Below are 17,392 nucleotides of genomic sequence, written 5' to 3'. Positions count from 1 at the left end.
GTGCATATAACCCCAGCGCACAGCGCTACTGTCCCCGGCACACTAGAACACCCAGCAACTCTGGCGTGTTCTGTGCCTGTCTGTAGGGGACACAGAGTACCTGAATGTTGCAGGGCCGTGTCCCTGATGGTACCCAGCTCCGTATCCAGCAGGATCTCCGGGTCTGTGGATGGAGCCCGGCCTCAGAGTCTGGAGGCCGGTAAGATCCCACTTCACCAGAGCCCTTCAGGGGGATGGGGAAGGAAAGCAGCATGTGGGCTCCAGCCTCCGTACCCGCAATGGGTACCTCAACCTTAACAAACACCCGACAAGAGTGGGGTGAGAAGGGAGCATGCTGGGGGCCCAAGTATGGGCCCTCTTTTCTTCCATCCGACATAGTCAGCAGCTACTGCTGACTAAACAGTGGAGCTATGCGTGGATGTCTGACCTCCTTCGCACAAAGCTTGAAAACTGAGCAGCCCGTGATCCCACGGGGGGTGTATAGCCAGAAGGGGAGGGGCCTTACACTTTTTAGTGTAATGCTTTGTGTGGCCTCCGGAGGCAGTAGCTATACACCCAATCGTCTGGGTCTCCCAATGGAGCGCCGAAGAAATGAGAACGCTACGGGTCACGGAATATGGCGTAAAACGTGCGCCACTTTTTTCGGACAAACTTCCGATTTTCTTTTAACCCCTTATATAAAAGTAAACCTATACATGTTTGGTGTCTACGAACTCGCACTGACCTGAGGCATCACACCCACACATCAGTTTTACCATATAGTGAACACAGTGAATAAAATATCTCAAAAACCATAATGCTATCGCACTTTTTTTGCGATTTTTGTCTGCATTTGAAATTTTTTGCAGTTTTCCAGTACACTATATGGTAAAACTGATGGTTTTCTTTAAAAGTACAGCTCGTTCCGCAAAAAATGAGCCCTCACATGACCATATTGACTGAAAAATAAAGTTACGTCTCTCAGAAAAAGAATGGCGAAAAAAAACAACCGGAAAGCGAAAAATCGGCCGGTCGTGAAGGGGTTAAAAAGGGACAATGTATATTTCATAGAATGGGATTTCCCTTTTCAAAAGGGAGATAGAATTAACGGTGATGCAACACTCTTAAAGGGGCACTCCACCTTAATGTGTCAAAGGCTAACATTGTAGGAAAAAAAAAACCATGCGTCTCTAAATGAGAACCATTAGTAGGAGGTGCATGAAGAAAGTGCTGCCTATATCAAAGTGTCATTGGAGATGAAATATTACCTTCTCGTCCGTGCTGGGTATGTGGATATCCTCCGCTGGCTTCAGGCTGGGAATAGGGCCCTCAGAGGTTTGGGTGGTGTATGTACTAGGTTCATTGAAGAATGGTAACATGGCAAGTAACGTCTCAAATCCCCAAAGCCAGAGACCTAAGGATGGGTCATCAGAGAAAAACAAATAAATGCTTAGAATATTATATTAATATAATATTAATATAATATAATATAATATTATATATATATTATATATATACACACACACAAATTATATATATCATATACACAAAACACACATTCTGTACATACACGCGCGCACACACACACACACACACACACACACACACACACACACACACACACACACACACACACACACACACCCCACAGTTCAAAGTTTAGGGTCACTTAGATATTTCCTTATTTTTTAAAGAAAACCACATTTTTTTCAATGAAGCCAACATTAAATTAAACAGAAATCCACTCTGTACATTGTTAATGTGGTAAATGACTATTCAGCTTCAAACGTCTGTTTTTTAATGCAATATAGGTGTATAGAGGCCCATTTCCAACAACCACCACTCCAGTGTTATAATAGTACATTGTGTTTGCTGTGTTAGAAAGCTAATGGATGTTTAGAAATCCCTTGTGCCAGTATGTTAGCACAGCTAAAAACAGTTTTGCTGATTAGAGAAACTATAAAACTGACCTTCCTTTGAGCTAGTTGAGAATCTGGAGCATTACATTTGTTGATTCCATTAAACTCTCCAAATGGCCAGAAAAGAAGGGAATTTTGTTTACTTACCGTAAATTCCTTTTCTTCTAGCTCTAATTGGGAGACCCAGACAATTGGGTGTATAGCTACTGCCTCCGGAGGCCACACAAAGTATTACACTTAAAAGTGTAAGGCCCCTCCCCTACTGCCTATACACCCCCCGTGGGATCACGGGCTCCTCAGTTTTAGTGCAAAAGCAAGAAGGAGGAAAGCCAATAAACTGGTTTAAGCAAATTCAATCCGAAGGAATATCGGAGAACTGAAACCATTCAACATGAACAACATGTGTATACAAAAAAACAGGGGCGGGTGCTGGGTCTCCCAATTAGAGCTAGAAGAAAAGGAATTTACGGTAAGTAAACAAAATTCCCTTCTTCTTTGTCGCTCTATTGGGAGACCCAGACAATTGGGATGTCCAAAAGCAATCCCTGGGTGGGTAAAATAATACCTCGTAATAGAGCCGTAAAACGGCCCCTTTCTACAGGTGGGCAACCGCCGCCTGAAGGACTCGTCTGCCTATGCTGGCATCCGCCGAAGCATAGGTATGCACCTGACAGTGTTTCGTGAAAGTGTGGAGGCTGGACCAGGTAGCCGCCTGACACACAAGCTGAGCCGTAGCCTGGTGCCTCAAGCCCAGGACGCATCCACCGCTCTGGTAGAATGGACCTTCAGCCCTGAGGGAACCGTAAGCCCAGCAGAACGATAAGCTAGAGAATTGGTTCCTTGAACCACCGAGCCAGTCTTGATTTGGAAGCCTGTAACCCTTTACGCTGGCTAGCGACAAGGACAAGAGTGCTTCCGAGCGGCGCAGGGACGCCGTACGATCGATGAAGAGTCTGAGTGCTCTCACCAGATCTAATCAAGTGCAAATCCTTTTCACATTGGTGAACTGGATGAAGACAAACAGAGGGTACGGATACCCTGATTAGGGAGAAATTCCGGAACCGGACGCAGAACCCCTTGACCTGGTGAGACACCGGGAAGGGGACTTTTCACGACAATGCTGCCCCGACAGACACTCTCCGAAGTTAAGTGACTGCTCCTAGGAAAACCACTTTCTGCGAAAGGCGTGAGAGAGAAAAATCCCTCATAGGCTCGAATGGTGGTTTCTGCAGAACCATCAGCACCCTGTTCAAATCACAGGGTTCTAACAGTCGTTTGTAAGGAAGGACTAAGCGGCAAACCCCCTGCAGGAACGTGCGTACCTGAGGTAGTCTTGCTAGGCGCTTCTGAAAAAAATACAGAGAGCGCTGAGATTTGTCCGTTAAGGGAACCGAGCGACAACCTTTTTCCAACCGAATTGCAGGAAGGAAAGAAAGTAGGCAAGGCAATTGGCCAGGGAGAAACTCCCTGAGCAGAGGACCAAGATAAGAATATCTTCCACGTTCTGTGGTAGATCTTGGCAGATGTGTGTTTTCTGGCCTGTCTCATAGTGGTAATGACCCCTTGAGATAACCCTGCAGATGCTAGGATCCAGGACTCAATGGCCACTCCATCAGGTTGAGGGTCGCAGAATTCTGAAGGAAAAAACGACCCTTGAGACAGCAAGTCTGGTCGGTCTGATAGTTCCCCCGGTTGGCCTACCGTGAGATGCCACAGATCCGAGTACCACGACCTCGTTGGCCATTTTGGAGCGACGAGGATGGCGCGGCGGCAGTCGGACCTGATCTTGCGTAACACTCTGGGCAACAGTGCCAGAGGTGGGAACGCATAAGGGAGTTGAAACTGCGACCAATCCTGAACGAAGGCGTCTGCCGCCAAAGCTCTGTGATCGTGAGACCGCGCCATGAATGCCGGGACCTTGTTGTTGTGCTGAGACGCCATTAGGTCGACGTCCGGCATCCCCCAGCGGCAACAGATCTCCTGAAACACGTCCGGGTGAAGGGACCATTCCCCTGCATCCATGCCCTGGCGACTGAGAAAGTCTGCTTCCCAGTTTTCTACGCTCGGGATGTGAACTGCGGATATGGTGGGTGCTGTGGCTTCCACCCACAGCAGAATCCGCCGGACTTCCTGGAAGGCTTGCCGACTGCGTGTCCCACCTTGGTGGTTGATGTAAGCCACCGCTGTGGAGTTGTCCGACTGAATTCGGATCTGCCTGCCTTCCAGCCACTGTTGGAACGCTTTTAGGGCAAGATACACTGCCCTTATCTCCAGAACATTGATCTGAAGTGAGGACTCTTACTGAGTCCACGTACCCTGAGCCCTGTGGTGGAGAGATCGCTCCCCACCCTGACAGACTCGCGTCCGTCGTGACCACCGCCCAGGATGGGGTTAGGCAAGATTTCCCTTTCGATAATGAGGTGGGAAGAAGCCACCACCTGAAGGGAAGCTTTGGTTGCTTGAGAGAGGTAGACGTTCCTGTCTATGGACGTCGGCATCCTGTCCCACTTGCGTAGGATGTCCCATTGAAGAGGACGCAGGTGAAACTGCGCGAAAGGGACTGCTTCTATTGCTGCCACCATCTTCCCAAGGAAGTGCATGAGGCGCCTCAAGGGGTGTGACCGACCTTGAAGGAGTGATTGTACCCCTGTCTGTAGTGACCGCTGTTTGTCCAGCGGAAGCTTCACTATCGCTGGAAGAGTAAGAAACTCCATGCCAAGATATGTCAGCGATTGGACCGGTGTCAGATTTGACTTTGGAAAATTGATGATCCACCCGAAACTCTGGAGAATCTCCAGAGTAACGTTGAGGCTGTGTTGGCATGCCTCTTGAGAGGGTGCCTTGACCAGCAGATCGTCTAAGTAGGGTATCACTGAGTGACCCTGAGAGTCGAGGACCGCAACTACTGTAGCATGACCTTGGTGAAAACCCTTGGGTCTGTCGCCAGGCCGAACGGCAGTGCCGCGAACTGAAGGTGTTCGTCTCCTATGGCGAAGCGCAGGAAGCGCTGATGCTCTGGAGCAATTGGTACGTGGAGATAAGCATCCTGATATCGATCGATGCTAGGAAATCTCCTTGGAACATTGAGGCGATGACGGAGCGGAGGGATTCCATCCGGAACCGCCTGGTCCTTACGTGTTTGTTGAATAGTTTTAGGTCCAAAACAGGACAGAAGGACCCGTCCTTCTTTGGAACCACAAACAGGTTGGAGTAGAAACCGTGACCCTGTTGCTGAAGAGGAACCGGGACCACCACTCCTTCTGCCTTCAGAATGCCCACCGCCTGCAGCAGAGCCTTGGCTCGCTCGGGAGGCGGAGATGTTCTGAAGAATCGAGTCGGAGGACGAGAGCTGAACTCTATCCTGTAACCGTGAGACAAAATGTCTCTCACCCAACGGTCTTACTTGTGGCAGCCAGGTGTCGCAAAAGCGGGAGAGCCTGCCACCGACCGAGGATGCGGTGTGAGGAGGCCGTAAGTCATGAGGAAGCCGCCTTGGTAGCGGCGCCTCCGGCGGTCTTTTTAGGGCGTGATTTAGACCGCCAAGCGTCGGAGTTCCTCTGATCCTTCTGAGGCCTTTTGGACGGGGAGAATTGGACCTGCCTGCGCCCCGCAAGGACCGAAACCTCGACTGTCCCCTCCTCTGTTGGGGTATGATCGGTTTAGCCTGAGGAAAGGATGTATCCTTTCCCTTGGATTGTTTGATGATTTCATCCAGTCGCTCACCAAACAAGCGGTCGCCAGAGAATGGCAAACTGGTTAGGCACTTTTTTGGAAGCAGAATCTGCCTTCCATTCCCGCAACCACAAGGCTCTGCGTATTACCACTGAATTGTCGGACGCAACCGCCTTCCGGCTCGCCGAGTCCAGGACAGCATTATGGCGTATGACGCAAACGCTGACGTTTGAGATGTTAAAGACGCAGCCTGCGACGCAGACATACGTGTGACTGCCTCAATTTGCGCTTGAGCCGCTGAGACCGCTTGGAGCGCCCAGACGGCTGCGAAAGCTGGAGCAAAGACACGGCAATAGCTTCATAGATGGATTCCAACCAGAGCTCCATCTGTCTGTCAGTGGCATCTTTGAGTGAAGCCATATCTTCCACTGCAACTAAGGATTTAGCCGCTGGAGATAGGAGGTCCACATTGGAACACTGAACCCAGCCCTTGACAACGTCAAAAGGGAAGAGATAACGTGTATCCTTAAGGCAAAAACGATATCTGGAGAAGCCTGGTGGTTCTGGACTGCCTCCCTGAAGTCAGAGTGATCCAGAAAACGTACTCAATGTACGCTTGGGGAACCTGAAACGGAACTTCTCCTGCTGAGAAGCTGACTCCTCAGGCGTAGGAGCTGAGGGAGAAATAACCAACATATGATTGATGGACGCCGTAAGATCGTTCACTACGGTGTCACAGTCAGGTGTATCCAGGTAGAGAACGTTCTCAGGATCAGAATCCTGATCAGATACCTCCGCCTTATCATAGAGAGAGTCCCCATGCTGAGACCCTGAATGATGCTGTGACGTCGAGGGATGCTCCCAGCGAGGTCGCTTAGGGGGTCTGGGACTGCGGTCCGAGTCAGACCCCTCACCCTGGGATCCCTGAGACACTCCAGGAGCACCTTGTTGTACCAACTGGGGGGGGGGGGGACCAGGGGCAATGAATCAACAGAGCCCATGGTCTGAGGGACCGGTCTGGACTGCAAGGCTTCTAGTATCTTAGCCATAGTCTCAGAAAGTCTGAAGTAGATACTGTAAACTCCGTCCCCACCACCTGGACCATTAGCAGAGACTCCGGCTGAGTAAGTTCCACAAGGGCCGTGCATTGCATACAATTGGGGTCCGTGGAACCTGCCGGCAGTATAGCCGTACAGCTGTACAGGCTGCATAGAAAACCTGTGCTTCTGCACTCTTGTTTTTCACAGACGATATGCTGTTATCTCCCCCGAACAATCAAGGAGGGTATATAGCCAAAATACAAAAGTGCGACCGAACAGTGCAATGTATAGCGTACAAGCATATATCTATATGTGCATTTCGGTACTAGTGGGGTCAGCACCACAGGTGCTGCTTACCGCCCGCACACAGCGGTTGTATGACCACCCGAATCCCTGCCAGGGTCTTCCCAAACTTGTCTCTTTTCTCAGTCACAGAAAAAACTGACATGAATGGCTGCCGGCGTCCTGTGTAGAGGAGGAGGCCGTGGGCGTGCCCCAGAAAGTGCGGGAATCCGGTTTCACACTGTGTACAGTGAGAGGGGTGGAGTATGCAAAGCATGCTCCATCTCTCAGCGCTGCCGTGCTGTGCAGCGTCACGCCCTTACCCTGACTGGCAGGCCAGTGGGCGGTAACGAAGTGAGAGAAGGCCGCAAAAGCCGGGGACTAGAGTAATAAGCGCGGCCCGGCATATAAGCCCTGGTCGGCGCGGAAGTCCCCGGCGCACCACAAGTCCCAGCCGCGCCTGAGATAAAAATGGCAGCGGCGGTTAGCGCGGCAGTCCCCCAATACTCTAACACACCCAGCACGCTGTAGTGTGCGATGGCACCAGTGCGGGCAGCGCCGCCATCCCTGGCGCACTAACACACCCAGCAGTGCTGCCGTGTGTTTGTGCGCGGTCCCCACGGGGACACAGAGTACCTCAACGTAGCAGGGCCATGTCCCTGAGGATACTCCGCTCCATGTCCAGCAGATTCCCAGGGGCTGTGGATGGAGCACGGCCTCAGTGCCTGGAGACCGATAAGATCCCACTTCACCCAGAGCCCTAAGGGGATGGGGAAGGAAAGCAGCATGTGGGCTCCAGCCTCCGTACCCGCAATGGGTACCTCAACCTTAACAAACACCGCCGACAAAAGTGGGGTGAGAAGGGAGCATGCTGGGGGCCCTAGTATGGGCCCTCTTTTCTTCCATCCGACATAGTCAGCAGCTGCTGCTGACTAAACAGTGGAGCTATGCGTGGATGTCTGACCTCCTTCGCACAAAGCATGAAAACTGAGGAGCCCGTGATCCCACGGGGGGTGTATAGGCAGAAGGGGAGGGGCCTTACACTTTTAAGTGTAATACTTTGTGTGGCCTCCGGAGGCAGTAGCTATACACCCAATTGTCTGGGTCTCCCAATAGAGCGACAAAGAAAGAGAACTTTCATGTGAAACTTGACAGTCTATTCTTGTTCTTAGAAATGAAGGATTTTCCATGCGAGAAATAGCCAAGAAACTGAATATTTCCTACAACGGTGTGTACTACTCCCTTCAGAGGAGAGCACAAACAGGCTCTAACCAGAGTAGAAAGAGAAGTGGGAGGCCCCGCTGCACAACTGAGCAACAAGACAAGTACATTAGAGGCTCTAGTTTGAGAAATCAACGCCTCATAGGTTTTCAATTGGCCGCTTCATTAAATAGTACCCGCAAAACGCCCGTGTCAACGTCTACAGTGAAGAGGCGACTCCGGGATGCTGGCCTTCAGGGCTGAGTGGCAAAGAAAAAGCCATATCTGAGACTGGCTAATAAAAGGAAAAGATTAATATGGGGAAAAGAACACAGATATTGGACAGAGGAAGATTGGAAAAAAGTGTTATAGACAGACGAATCGAAGTTTGAGGTGTTTGGATCACACAGAAGAACATTTGTGAGACGCAGAACTACTGAAGAGATGCTGGAAGAGTGCCTGATGCCATCTGTCAAGCATGGTGGAGGTAATGTGATGGTCTGGGGTTGCTTTGGTGCTGGTAAAGAAGGGAATTTTGTTTACTTACCGTAAATTCCTTTTCTTCTAGCTCTAATTGGGAGACCCAGACAATTGGGTGTATAGCTACTGCCTCCGGAGGCCACACAAAGTATTACACTTAAAAGTGTAAGGCCCCTCCCCTACTGCCTATACACCCCCCGTGGGATCACGGGCTCCTCAGTTTTAGTGCAAAAGCAAGAAGGAGGAAAGCCAATAAACTGGTTTAAGCAAACTCAATCCGAAGGAATATCCGAGAACTGAAACCATTCAACATGAACAACATGTGTATACAAAAAAACAGGGGCGGGTGCTGGGTCTCCCAATTAGAGCTAGAAGAAAAGGAATTTACGGTAAGTAAACAAAATTCCCTTCTTCTTTGTCGCTCTATTGGGAGACCCAGACAATTGGGATGTCCAAAAGCAATCCCTGGGTGGGTAAAATAATACCTCGTGATAGGGCCATAAAAACGGCCCTTTTCTACAGGTGAGCAATCGCCGCCTGAAGGACTTGTCTACCTAGGCTGGCGTCCGCCGAAGCATAGGTATGCACCTGATAATGCTTGGTAAAAGTGTGCAGACTCGACCAGGTAGCCGCCTGGCACACTTGCTGAGCCGTAGCCTGGTGCCGTAATGCCCAGGACGCACCCACGGCTCTGGTAGAATGGGCCTTCAGCCCTGATGGAACCGGAAGCCCCGCAGAACGGTAGCCTTCAAGAATTGGTTCCTTGATCCACCGAGCCAGGGTGGATTTGGAAGCCTGCAACCCTTTACGCTGGCCGGCGACAAGGACAAAGAGTGCATCCGAGCGGCGCAGAGGTGCCGTGCGGGAAATGTAGATTCTGAGTGCTCTCACCAGATCCAACAAATGCAAATCCTTTTCACATTGATGAACTGGACGAGGACACAAAGAAGGTAAGGAGATATCCTGATTGAGATGAAAGGGGGATACCACCTTAGGGAGAAACTCCGGAATCGGGCGCAGAACCACCTTGTCCTGGTGAAACACCAGGAAGGGAGATTTGCATGACAGCGCTGCTAGCTCGGACACTCTCCGAAGAGACGTGACCGCTACTAGAAAGGCCACTTTCTGTGAAAGGCGAGACAGGGAAACATCCCTCAAAGGCTCGAAAGGCGGCTTCTGGAGAGCAATTAGAACCCTGTTCAGATCCCAGGGCTCTAACGGCCGCTTGTAAGGAGGGACGATATGACAAACCCCTTGCAGGAACGTGCGTACCTGAGGAAGTCGTGCTAGGCGCTTCTGAAAAAATACAGATAGCGCAGAGACTTGTCCCTTAAGGGAGCCGAGCGACAGACCTTTTTCCAACCCGGATTGCAGGAAGGAAAGAAAGGTAGGCAAAGCAAATGGCCAGGGAGAAACTTCCTGAGCAGAGCACCAAGTTAAGAATATCTTCCACGTCCTGTGGTAGATCTTGGCAGAGGATAGTTTCCTAGCCTGTCTCATGGTGGCAATGACCTCTTGAGATAGTCCTGAAGACGCTAGGATCCAGGACTCAATGGCCACACAGTCAGGCTCAGGGCCGCAGAATTCTGATGGAAAAACGGCCCTTGAGACAGCAAGTCTGGCCGGTCTGGTATTGCCCACGGTTGTCCTACCGTGAGATGCCACAGATCCGGGTACCACGACCTCCTTGGCCAGTCTGGAGCGACGAGGAGGGCGCGGCGGCAGTCGGACCTGATCTTGCGTAGCACTCTGGGCAACAGCGCCAGAGGTGGGAACACATAAGGCAGCCGGAACTGCGACCAATCTTGAACTAAGGCGTCCGCCGCCAGAGCTCGGTGATCGTGAGACCGTGCCATAAAAGCTGGGACCTTGTTGTTGTGCCGAGACGCCATTAGGTCGACGTCCGGCCTCCCCCAGCGGCGACAGATCTCCTGAAACACGTCCGGGTGAAGAGACCATTCCCCTGCGTCCATACCCTGGCGACTGAGGAAGTCTGCTTCCCAGTTTTCTACGCCCGGGATGTGAACTGCGGATATGGTGGATGCCGTGTCTTCCACCCACGTCAGAATCCGCCGGACTTCCTGGAAGGCTTGCCGACTGCGTGTCCCTCCTTGGTGGTTGATGTATGCCACCGCTGTGGAGTTGTCCGACTGAATTCGGATCTGCTTGCCTTCTAGCCACTGCTGGAAGGCTTGTAGGGCAAGATACACTGCTCTGATTTCCAGAACATTGATCTGAAGTGTGGACTCTTGTTGAGTCCACGTACCTTGAGCCCTGTGGTGGAGAAAAACTGCTCCCCACCCTGATAGACTCGCGTCCGTTGTGACCACCGCCCAGGATGGGGGTAGGAAAGACTTTCCTATTGACAATGAGGTGGGAAGAAGCCACCACTGAAGAGAATCCTTGGCCGCCTGAGAAAGGGAGACGTTCCTGTCCAGGGACTTCGACTTCCCGTCCCATTGGCGGAGAATGTCCCATTGTAATGGACGCAGATGAAACTGCGCGAAAGGGACTGCCTCCATTGCTGCTACCATCTTCCCCAGGAAGTGCATGAGGCGTCTCAAGGGATGCGACTGGCCCTGAAGGAGAGATTGCACCCCTGTCTGTAGTGAACGCTGTTTGTCCAGCGGAAGCATCACTATCGCTGATAGAGTATGAAACTCCATGCCAAGGTATGTTATCGATTGGGTTGGGGTCAGATTTGACTTTGAAAAGTTGATGATCCACCCGAAACTCTGGAGAGTCTCCAGCGCAACGTTCAGGCTGTGTTGGCATGCCTCTTGAGAGGGTGCCTTGACAAGTAGATCGTCCAAGTAAGGGATCACAGAGTGACCCTGAGAGTGCAGGACTGCTACTACTGCTGCCATGACCTTGGTGAAGACCCTTGGGGCTGTCGCCAGACCGAAAGGCAGGGCTACGAACTGAAGGTGTTCGTCTCCTAAAACGAAGCGTAGAAAACGCTGGTGTTCTGGAGCAATCGGCACGTGGAGATAAGCATCTTTGATGTCTATTGATGCTAGGAAATCTCCTTGAGACATTGAGGCGATGATGGAGCGGAGGGATTCCATCCGGAACCGCCTGGTTTTCACATGCTTGTTGAGCAGTTTTAGGTCCAGAACAGGACGGAAAGACCCGTCCTTTTTTGGCACCACAAACAAATTGGAGTAAAAACCGTGACCTTGCTCCTGAAGAGGAACAGGGATCACCACTCCTTCTGCCTTTAAAGAGCACACCGCCTGCAGAAGAGCATTGGCTCGGCCGGGAGGCGGAGAAGTTCTGAAGAATCGAGTTGGAGGACGAGAAATGAACTCTATCCTGTACCCGTGAGACAGAATGTCTCTCACCCAACGGTCCTTGACATGTGGCAGCCAAATGTCGCCAAAGCGGGAGAGCCTGCCACCGACCGAGGATGCGGAGAGAGGAGGCCGAAAGTCATGAGGAAGCCGCTTTGGTAGCGGTTCCTCCGGCTGCTTTCTTTGGGCGTGACTGGGCCCGCCAAGAATCTGAGCTCCTCTGATCCTTTTGAGTCCTTTTGGACGAGGAGAATTGGGACCTGCCCGAGCCTCGAAAGGACCGAAACCTCGACTGTCCCTTCCTCTGTTGGGGTTTATTTGGTCTGGGCTGAGGTAAGGATGAATCCTTAGCCTTGGACTGTTTAATGATTTCATCCAATCTCTCACCAAACAGTCTGTCACCAGAAAATGGCAAACTGGTTAAGCACTTCTTGGAAGCAGAATCTGCCTTCCATTCCCTTAACCACAATGCTCTGCGTAAAACCACGGAGTTGGCGGACGCCACTGCCGTACGGCTTGTAGAGTCCAGGACAGCATTAATAGCGTAAGACGCAAATGCAGACATTTGAGAGGTTAAGGATGCTACTTGCGGAACAGATGTACGTGTGACAGTGTCAATCTGCGCCAAACCAGCTGAAATAGCTTGGAGTGCCCATACGGCTGCGAATGCTGGAGCAAACGACGCGCCGATAGCTTCATAGATGGATTTCAACCAGAGCTCCATCTGTCTGTCAGTGGCATCTTTAAGTGAAGCCCCATCTTCTACTGCAACTATGGATCTAGCCGCAAGCCTGGAGATTGGGGGATCCACCTTTGGACACTGGGTCCAGCCTTTGACCACGTCAGGGGGAAAGGGATAACGTGTATCCTTAAGACGTTTGGAGAAACGCTTATCTGGATAAGCGTGGTGTTTCTGGACTGACTCTCTAAAGTCAGAGTGGTCCAGAAAAGTACTTAATTTACGCTTGGGATACCTGAAATGGAATTTCTCCTGCTGTGAAGCTGACTCCTCCACCGGAGGAGCTGTGGGAGAAATATCCAACATTTTATTGATGGACGCTATGAGATCATTCACCATTGCGTCCCCATCAGGTGTATCCAGATTGAGAGCGGTCTCAGGATCAGAATCCTGATCAGCAACCTCTGTCTCATCAAACAGAGAGCCTTCCTGCTGGGACCCTGACCAGTGTGATGAACTCGAGGGTCGCTCATAGCGAGCTCGCTTAGGCTGTCTGGGACTGTCGTCCGTGTCAGAGCCATCACACCGGGATGCATGGGACCCCCCCGGAGCACGGATTTGTTCCAAATGAGGGGGGCCAGGGAGCATTGAATCAACAGTGCCCATGGTCTGAGTTACCGGTCTGGACTGCAAAGTCTCAAGGATTTTAGACATAGTCACCGACAGTTTATCAGCAAAAACTGCAAACTCCGTCCCTGCCACCTGGACAGTGTTCACAGGTGGTTCTCCTTGGGCCACCTCTAGCAGAGGCCCCGGCTGAGCAAGTGCTACAGGGGCCGAACATTGCACACAATGGGGGTCAGTGGCACCTGCCGGTAGAACAGCCTTACATGCGGTACAAGTAGCATAGAAAGCCTGTGTCTTGGCCCCTTTGCTTTTTGCGGACGACATGCTGTTGTCTAGCAATCTAGGAGGGTATATAGCCAAGAATAGCGACCGTACAATGCAATTTATAGCATACAAGCATAAAGTACAAATGAACACTGCGGCACTAGTGGGGTGAGCCCTCGAGGGCTGCTTACCGCCCGCTGAAAAGCGGGTGTGTGACCGCCAGAATCCCGTGCCTGGGTCTCCCAGAACTCGTGTCCCTTCTCCACTCAGACTGCAAACAGGAATGGCTGCCGGCGTCCTGTGAAGAGGGGCGGGCCGTGGGCGTGCCCCAGACAAAGTGCGGGAAACTAGCGTCCCACTGTGCCTAGTGAGGGGGGTTGGAGTATGCTAAGCAGACTCCAGCCCTCGGCGCTGACGTTCTGACCAGCGTCCCGCCCTTCCCCTGACTGGCAGGCCTGGGGGCGGGAACGAAAGGGAACTAGGCCGCAAAAGCCGGGGACTCGATTTATAAGCGCGGCCGTCGTATAAGCACGGCCAGCGTGGAAGTCCCCGGCGCACCACAAGTCCCAGCCGCACCGCAGTGTAAAAAACCGCCAGCAGCGGCCGGCGCGGCAGTTCCTAATACAGAAACTCACTCAGCAAAGCTGCAGTGAGTAAAGCACCAGCGCGCCGCGCTGCTGTCCCCGGCGCACTAACACACCCAGCAATGCTGGTGTGTGTGCGCGATCTGTACGGGGACCCAGAGTACCTTAATGTAGCAGGGCCCTGTCCCTGACGATACTCATCTCCACGTCCAGCAGATTCCCAGGGGCTGTGGACGGAGCACGGTCTCCTGTGCTTGGAGACCGATAGGATCCCACTTCACCCAGAGCCCTAAGGGGATGGGGAAGGAAAGCAGCATGTCGGCTCCAGCCTCCGTACCCGCAATGGGTACCTCAAACTTAACAAACACCGCCAACAAAAGTGGGGTGAGAAGGGAGCATGCTGGGGGCCCTAGTATGGGCCCTCTTTTCTTCCATCCGACAAAGTCAGCAGCTGCTGCTGACTAAAACAGTGGAGCTATGCGTGGATGTTAGCCTCCTTCGCACAAAGCATGAAAACTGAGGAGCCCGTGATCCCACGGGGGGTGTATAGGCAGTAGGGGAGGGGCCTTACACTTTTAAGTGTAATACTTTGTGTGGCCTCCGGAGGCAGTAGCTATACACCCAATTGTCTGGGTCTCCCAATAGAGCGACAAAGAAATAGGAGATTTGTACAAGGTAAAAGCGATTTTGAATAAGGAAGGCTATCACTCCATTTTGCAGCGCCATGCCATACCCTGTGGACAACGCTTGATTGGAACCAATTTCATCCTACAACAGAACAATGACTACAGCTCCAAATTATGCATGAACTATTTAGGGAAGAAGCCGGCAGCTGGTATTCTATCTGTAATAGAGTGGCCAGCCCAGTCACCAGACCTCAACCCTATAGAGCTGTTGTGGGAGCAGCTTGACCGTATGGTGTGCAAAACGTGCCCATCAAGCCAACCCAACTTGTGGGGGGGCTTCTGGAAGCATGGGGTGAAATATCTCCAGATTACCTCCGCAAATTAATCGCTAGAATGCCAAAGGTCTGCAAAGCTGGAATTGCTGCAAAGGAGCATTCTGTGCCGAAAGCAAAGTCTGAAGAGAAAATTATTATTTCAAGTAAAAATCATTATTTCTAACCTCATCAATGTCTGGACGATATTCTCTATTCATTATGCAACTCATTTGATTAATAAAAGTATGATTTTACATGGAAGAGACAAAGTTGCCTAGGTGACCCCAAACTTTTGAACTGTAGTGTATATACCCCAAATGGAGAGACAGTAGAAGAACGACGCCTTACCCAGGAGCAGCAGCAGTGGGATCAGTAGGAGCAGCCCTTTGAAAACTTTGGGGAGGCACCTAAAACATAAATTGAGTAAATTAAAGGGGGACTCCTGGAAAATTTTATGAAAAGTAGGCCAAAAAAAAAGAAAACACTCAAATATTAAGTTAAAGGATTTTTTTTTTCTAATCATAAACAAGAACTCTGGCCCTTTAAAAGAAGGAGGCTAAAGTTGGATTCTTCCACTCTCTCGCCATCTGGACAGCTGAGTGAGACTTCATGCCTCTGAGCTGGGAGATACCACTGAAGTGGAGGGGGGAGCTGTGCAGAAAGGGAATCGGTCACCAGATTTTTGCTCCCTCATCTGAGAGCAGCATAATATAGAGACAGAGACCCTGATTCCAGTGATGTGTCACTTACTGAGCTGTTTGCTGTCATTTTGATAAAATCAATGTTTTCTGTGCTGCAGATCTAGCAGTTTTACAGAGCTCATGAATATGCTGGACTACATGGCAGCAGGACAATTAGTCATGTAATGATAATCTACTGCTGATTAAACAAAAATGTTATCAAAATTATACTAAGCAGCCCAGTAAGTGACATCGCTGGAATCAGGATCTCTGCCCCTACATTATGCTGCTCTCAGATTAGGTGGCAAAAACCTGGTGACAGTGTCCCTTTAAATTGTGTGCTTGTACAGCCAACAGCAAGGGTGGCAAGTTTGTACATTCAACTATTGGGGGTCTTCAGCAACATGGTGCTGCGGGTGGCACATGCGCACACTGACGTACGACGGTCTTCAGCAAAATTACAAGTTTAGGCCCTGTGCGCACTGGAAAATGGAATTTTCTCAAGAAAATTCCGCAGGTATTCAAAGATTACCGCGCCCGCGGTAAAAAAACAGCGGCATTGTTCGCGGTATTGCCGCGGTTTTGCCGCGTGCGGGTTGGTATGTGCTTTATTGCATTCAATGCAATAAAGCACATTGAAGAAAAAAAAAAAAAAAGTCATTTCATTCTGAGATAGAGAAATAGACAGAAGAATAGATAGACAGATAGAGGGATAGATAGATAGAGGGATAGATAGATAGAGGGATAGATAGATAGAGGGATAGATAGAGGGAGATAGATAGATAGAGGGAGATAGATAGATAGAGGGATAGATAGATAGAGGGATAGATAGATAGAGGGATAGATAGAGGGATAGATAGATAGATAGAGGGAGATAGATAGATAGAGGGAGATAGATAGATAGAGGGATAGATAGATAGAGGGATAGATAGATAGAGGGATAGATAGATAGAGGGATAGATAGATAGAGGGATAGATAGATAGATAGAGGGATAGATAGATAGATAGAGGGATAGATAGATAGAGGGATAGATAGATAGAGGGATAGATAGATAGAGGGATAGATAGATAGAGGGATAGATAGATAGAGGGATAGATAGATAGAGGGATAGATAGATAGATAGAGGGATAGATAGATAGAGGGATAGATAGATAGATAGAGGGATAGATAGATAGATAGAGGGATAGATAGATAGAGATAGATGATAGATAGATAGAGATAGATGATAGATAGATAGAGATAGAGGGATAGATAGATAGAGGGATAGATAGATAGAGGGAGATAGATAGATAGAGGGATAGATAGATAGAGGGATAGATAGATAGAGGGATAGATAGATAGAGGGATAGATAGAGGGATAGATAGATAGATAGAGGAGATAGATAGATAGAGGAGATAGATAGATAGAGGGATAGATAGATAGAGGATAGATAGATAGATAGAGGGATAGATAGATAGATAGAGGGATAGATAGATAGAGGGATAGATAGATAGAGGGATAGATAGATAGAGGATAGATAGATAGAGGGATAGATAGATAGAGGGATAGATAGATAGATAGATAGATAGATAGATAGATAGATAGGATAGATAGAGAGGATAGATAGATTGATAGAGGGATAGATAGATAGAGATAGATGATAGATAGATAGAGATAGATGATAGATAGATAGAGATAGAGGGATAGATAGATAGGATTAGAGGATAGATAGATAGAGGGATAGATAGATAGAGGGATAGATAGATAGAGGG

General features: G+C 50.0%; 1 protein-coding gene across 8 annotated transcripts in view; it reads right to left on the bottom strand.

Annotated features, from left to right (window-relative positions):
- Positions 1-17,392, bottom strand: part of SUN1 (Sad1 and UNC84 domain containing 1) — a 161,863-nt gene that overhangs the window by 42,501 nt on the left and 101,970 nt on the right. For all 8 annotated transcript variants that reach the window (XM_075318068.1, XM_075318065.1, XM_075318064.1 and 5 more), the window contains 2 exons: positions 15,308-15,366; positions 1,248-1,393 (listed from right to left, as the gene is read on the bottom strand). In XM_075318068.1, the coding sequence (XP_075174183.1) occupies positions 1,248-1,393; positions 15,308-15,366 (205 nt within the window). The remainder of the gene's footprint in view (positions 1-1,247; positions 1,394-15,307; positions 15,367-17,392) is intronic.

This window comes from Anomaloglossus baeobatrachus, chromosome 7 (genome assembly GCF_048569485.1).
Source record: "Anomaloglossus baeobatrachus isolate aAnoBae1 chromosome 7, aAnoBae1.hap1, whole genome shotgun sequence".
Taxonomy (NCBI): domain Eukaryota; kingdom Metazoa; phylum Chordata; class Amphibia; order Anura; family Aromobatidae; genus Anomaloglossus; species Anomaloglossus baeobatrachus.
Note: the sequence above shows the minus strand (reverse complement) of the source record. Positions and strands in the feature narration are given on the sequence as shown.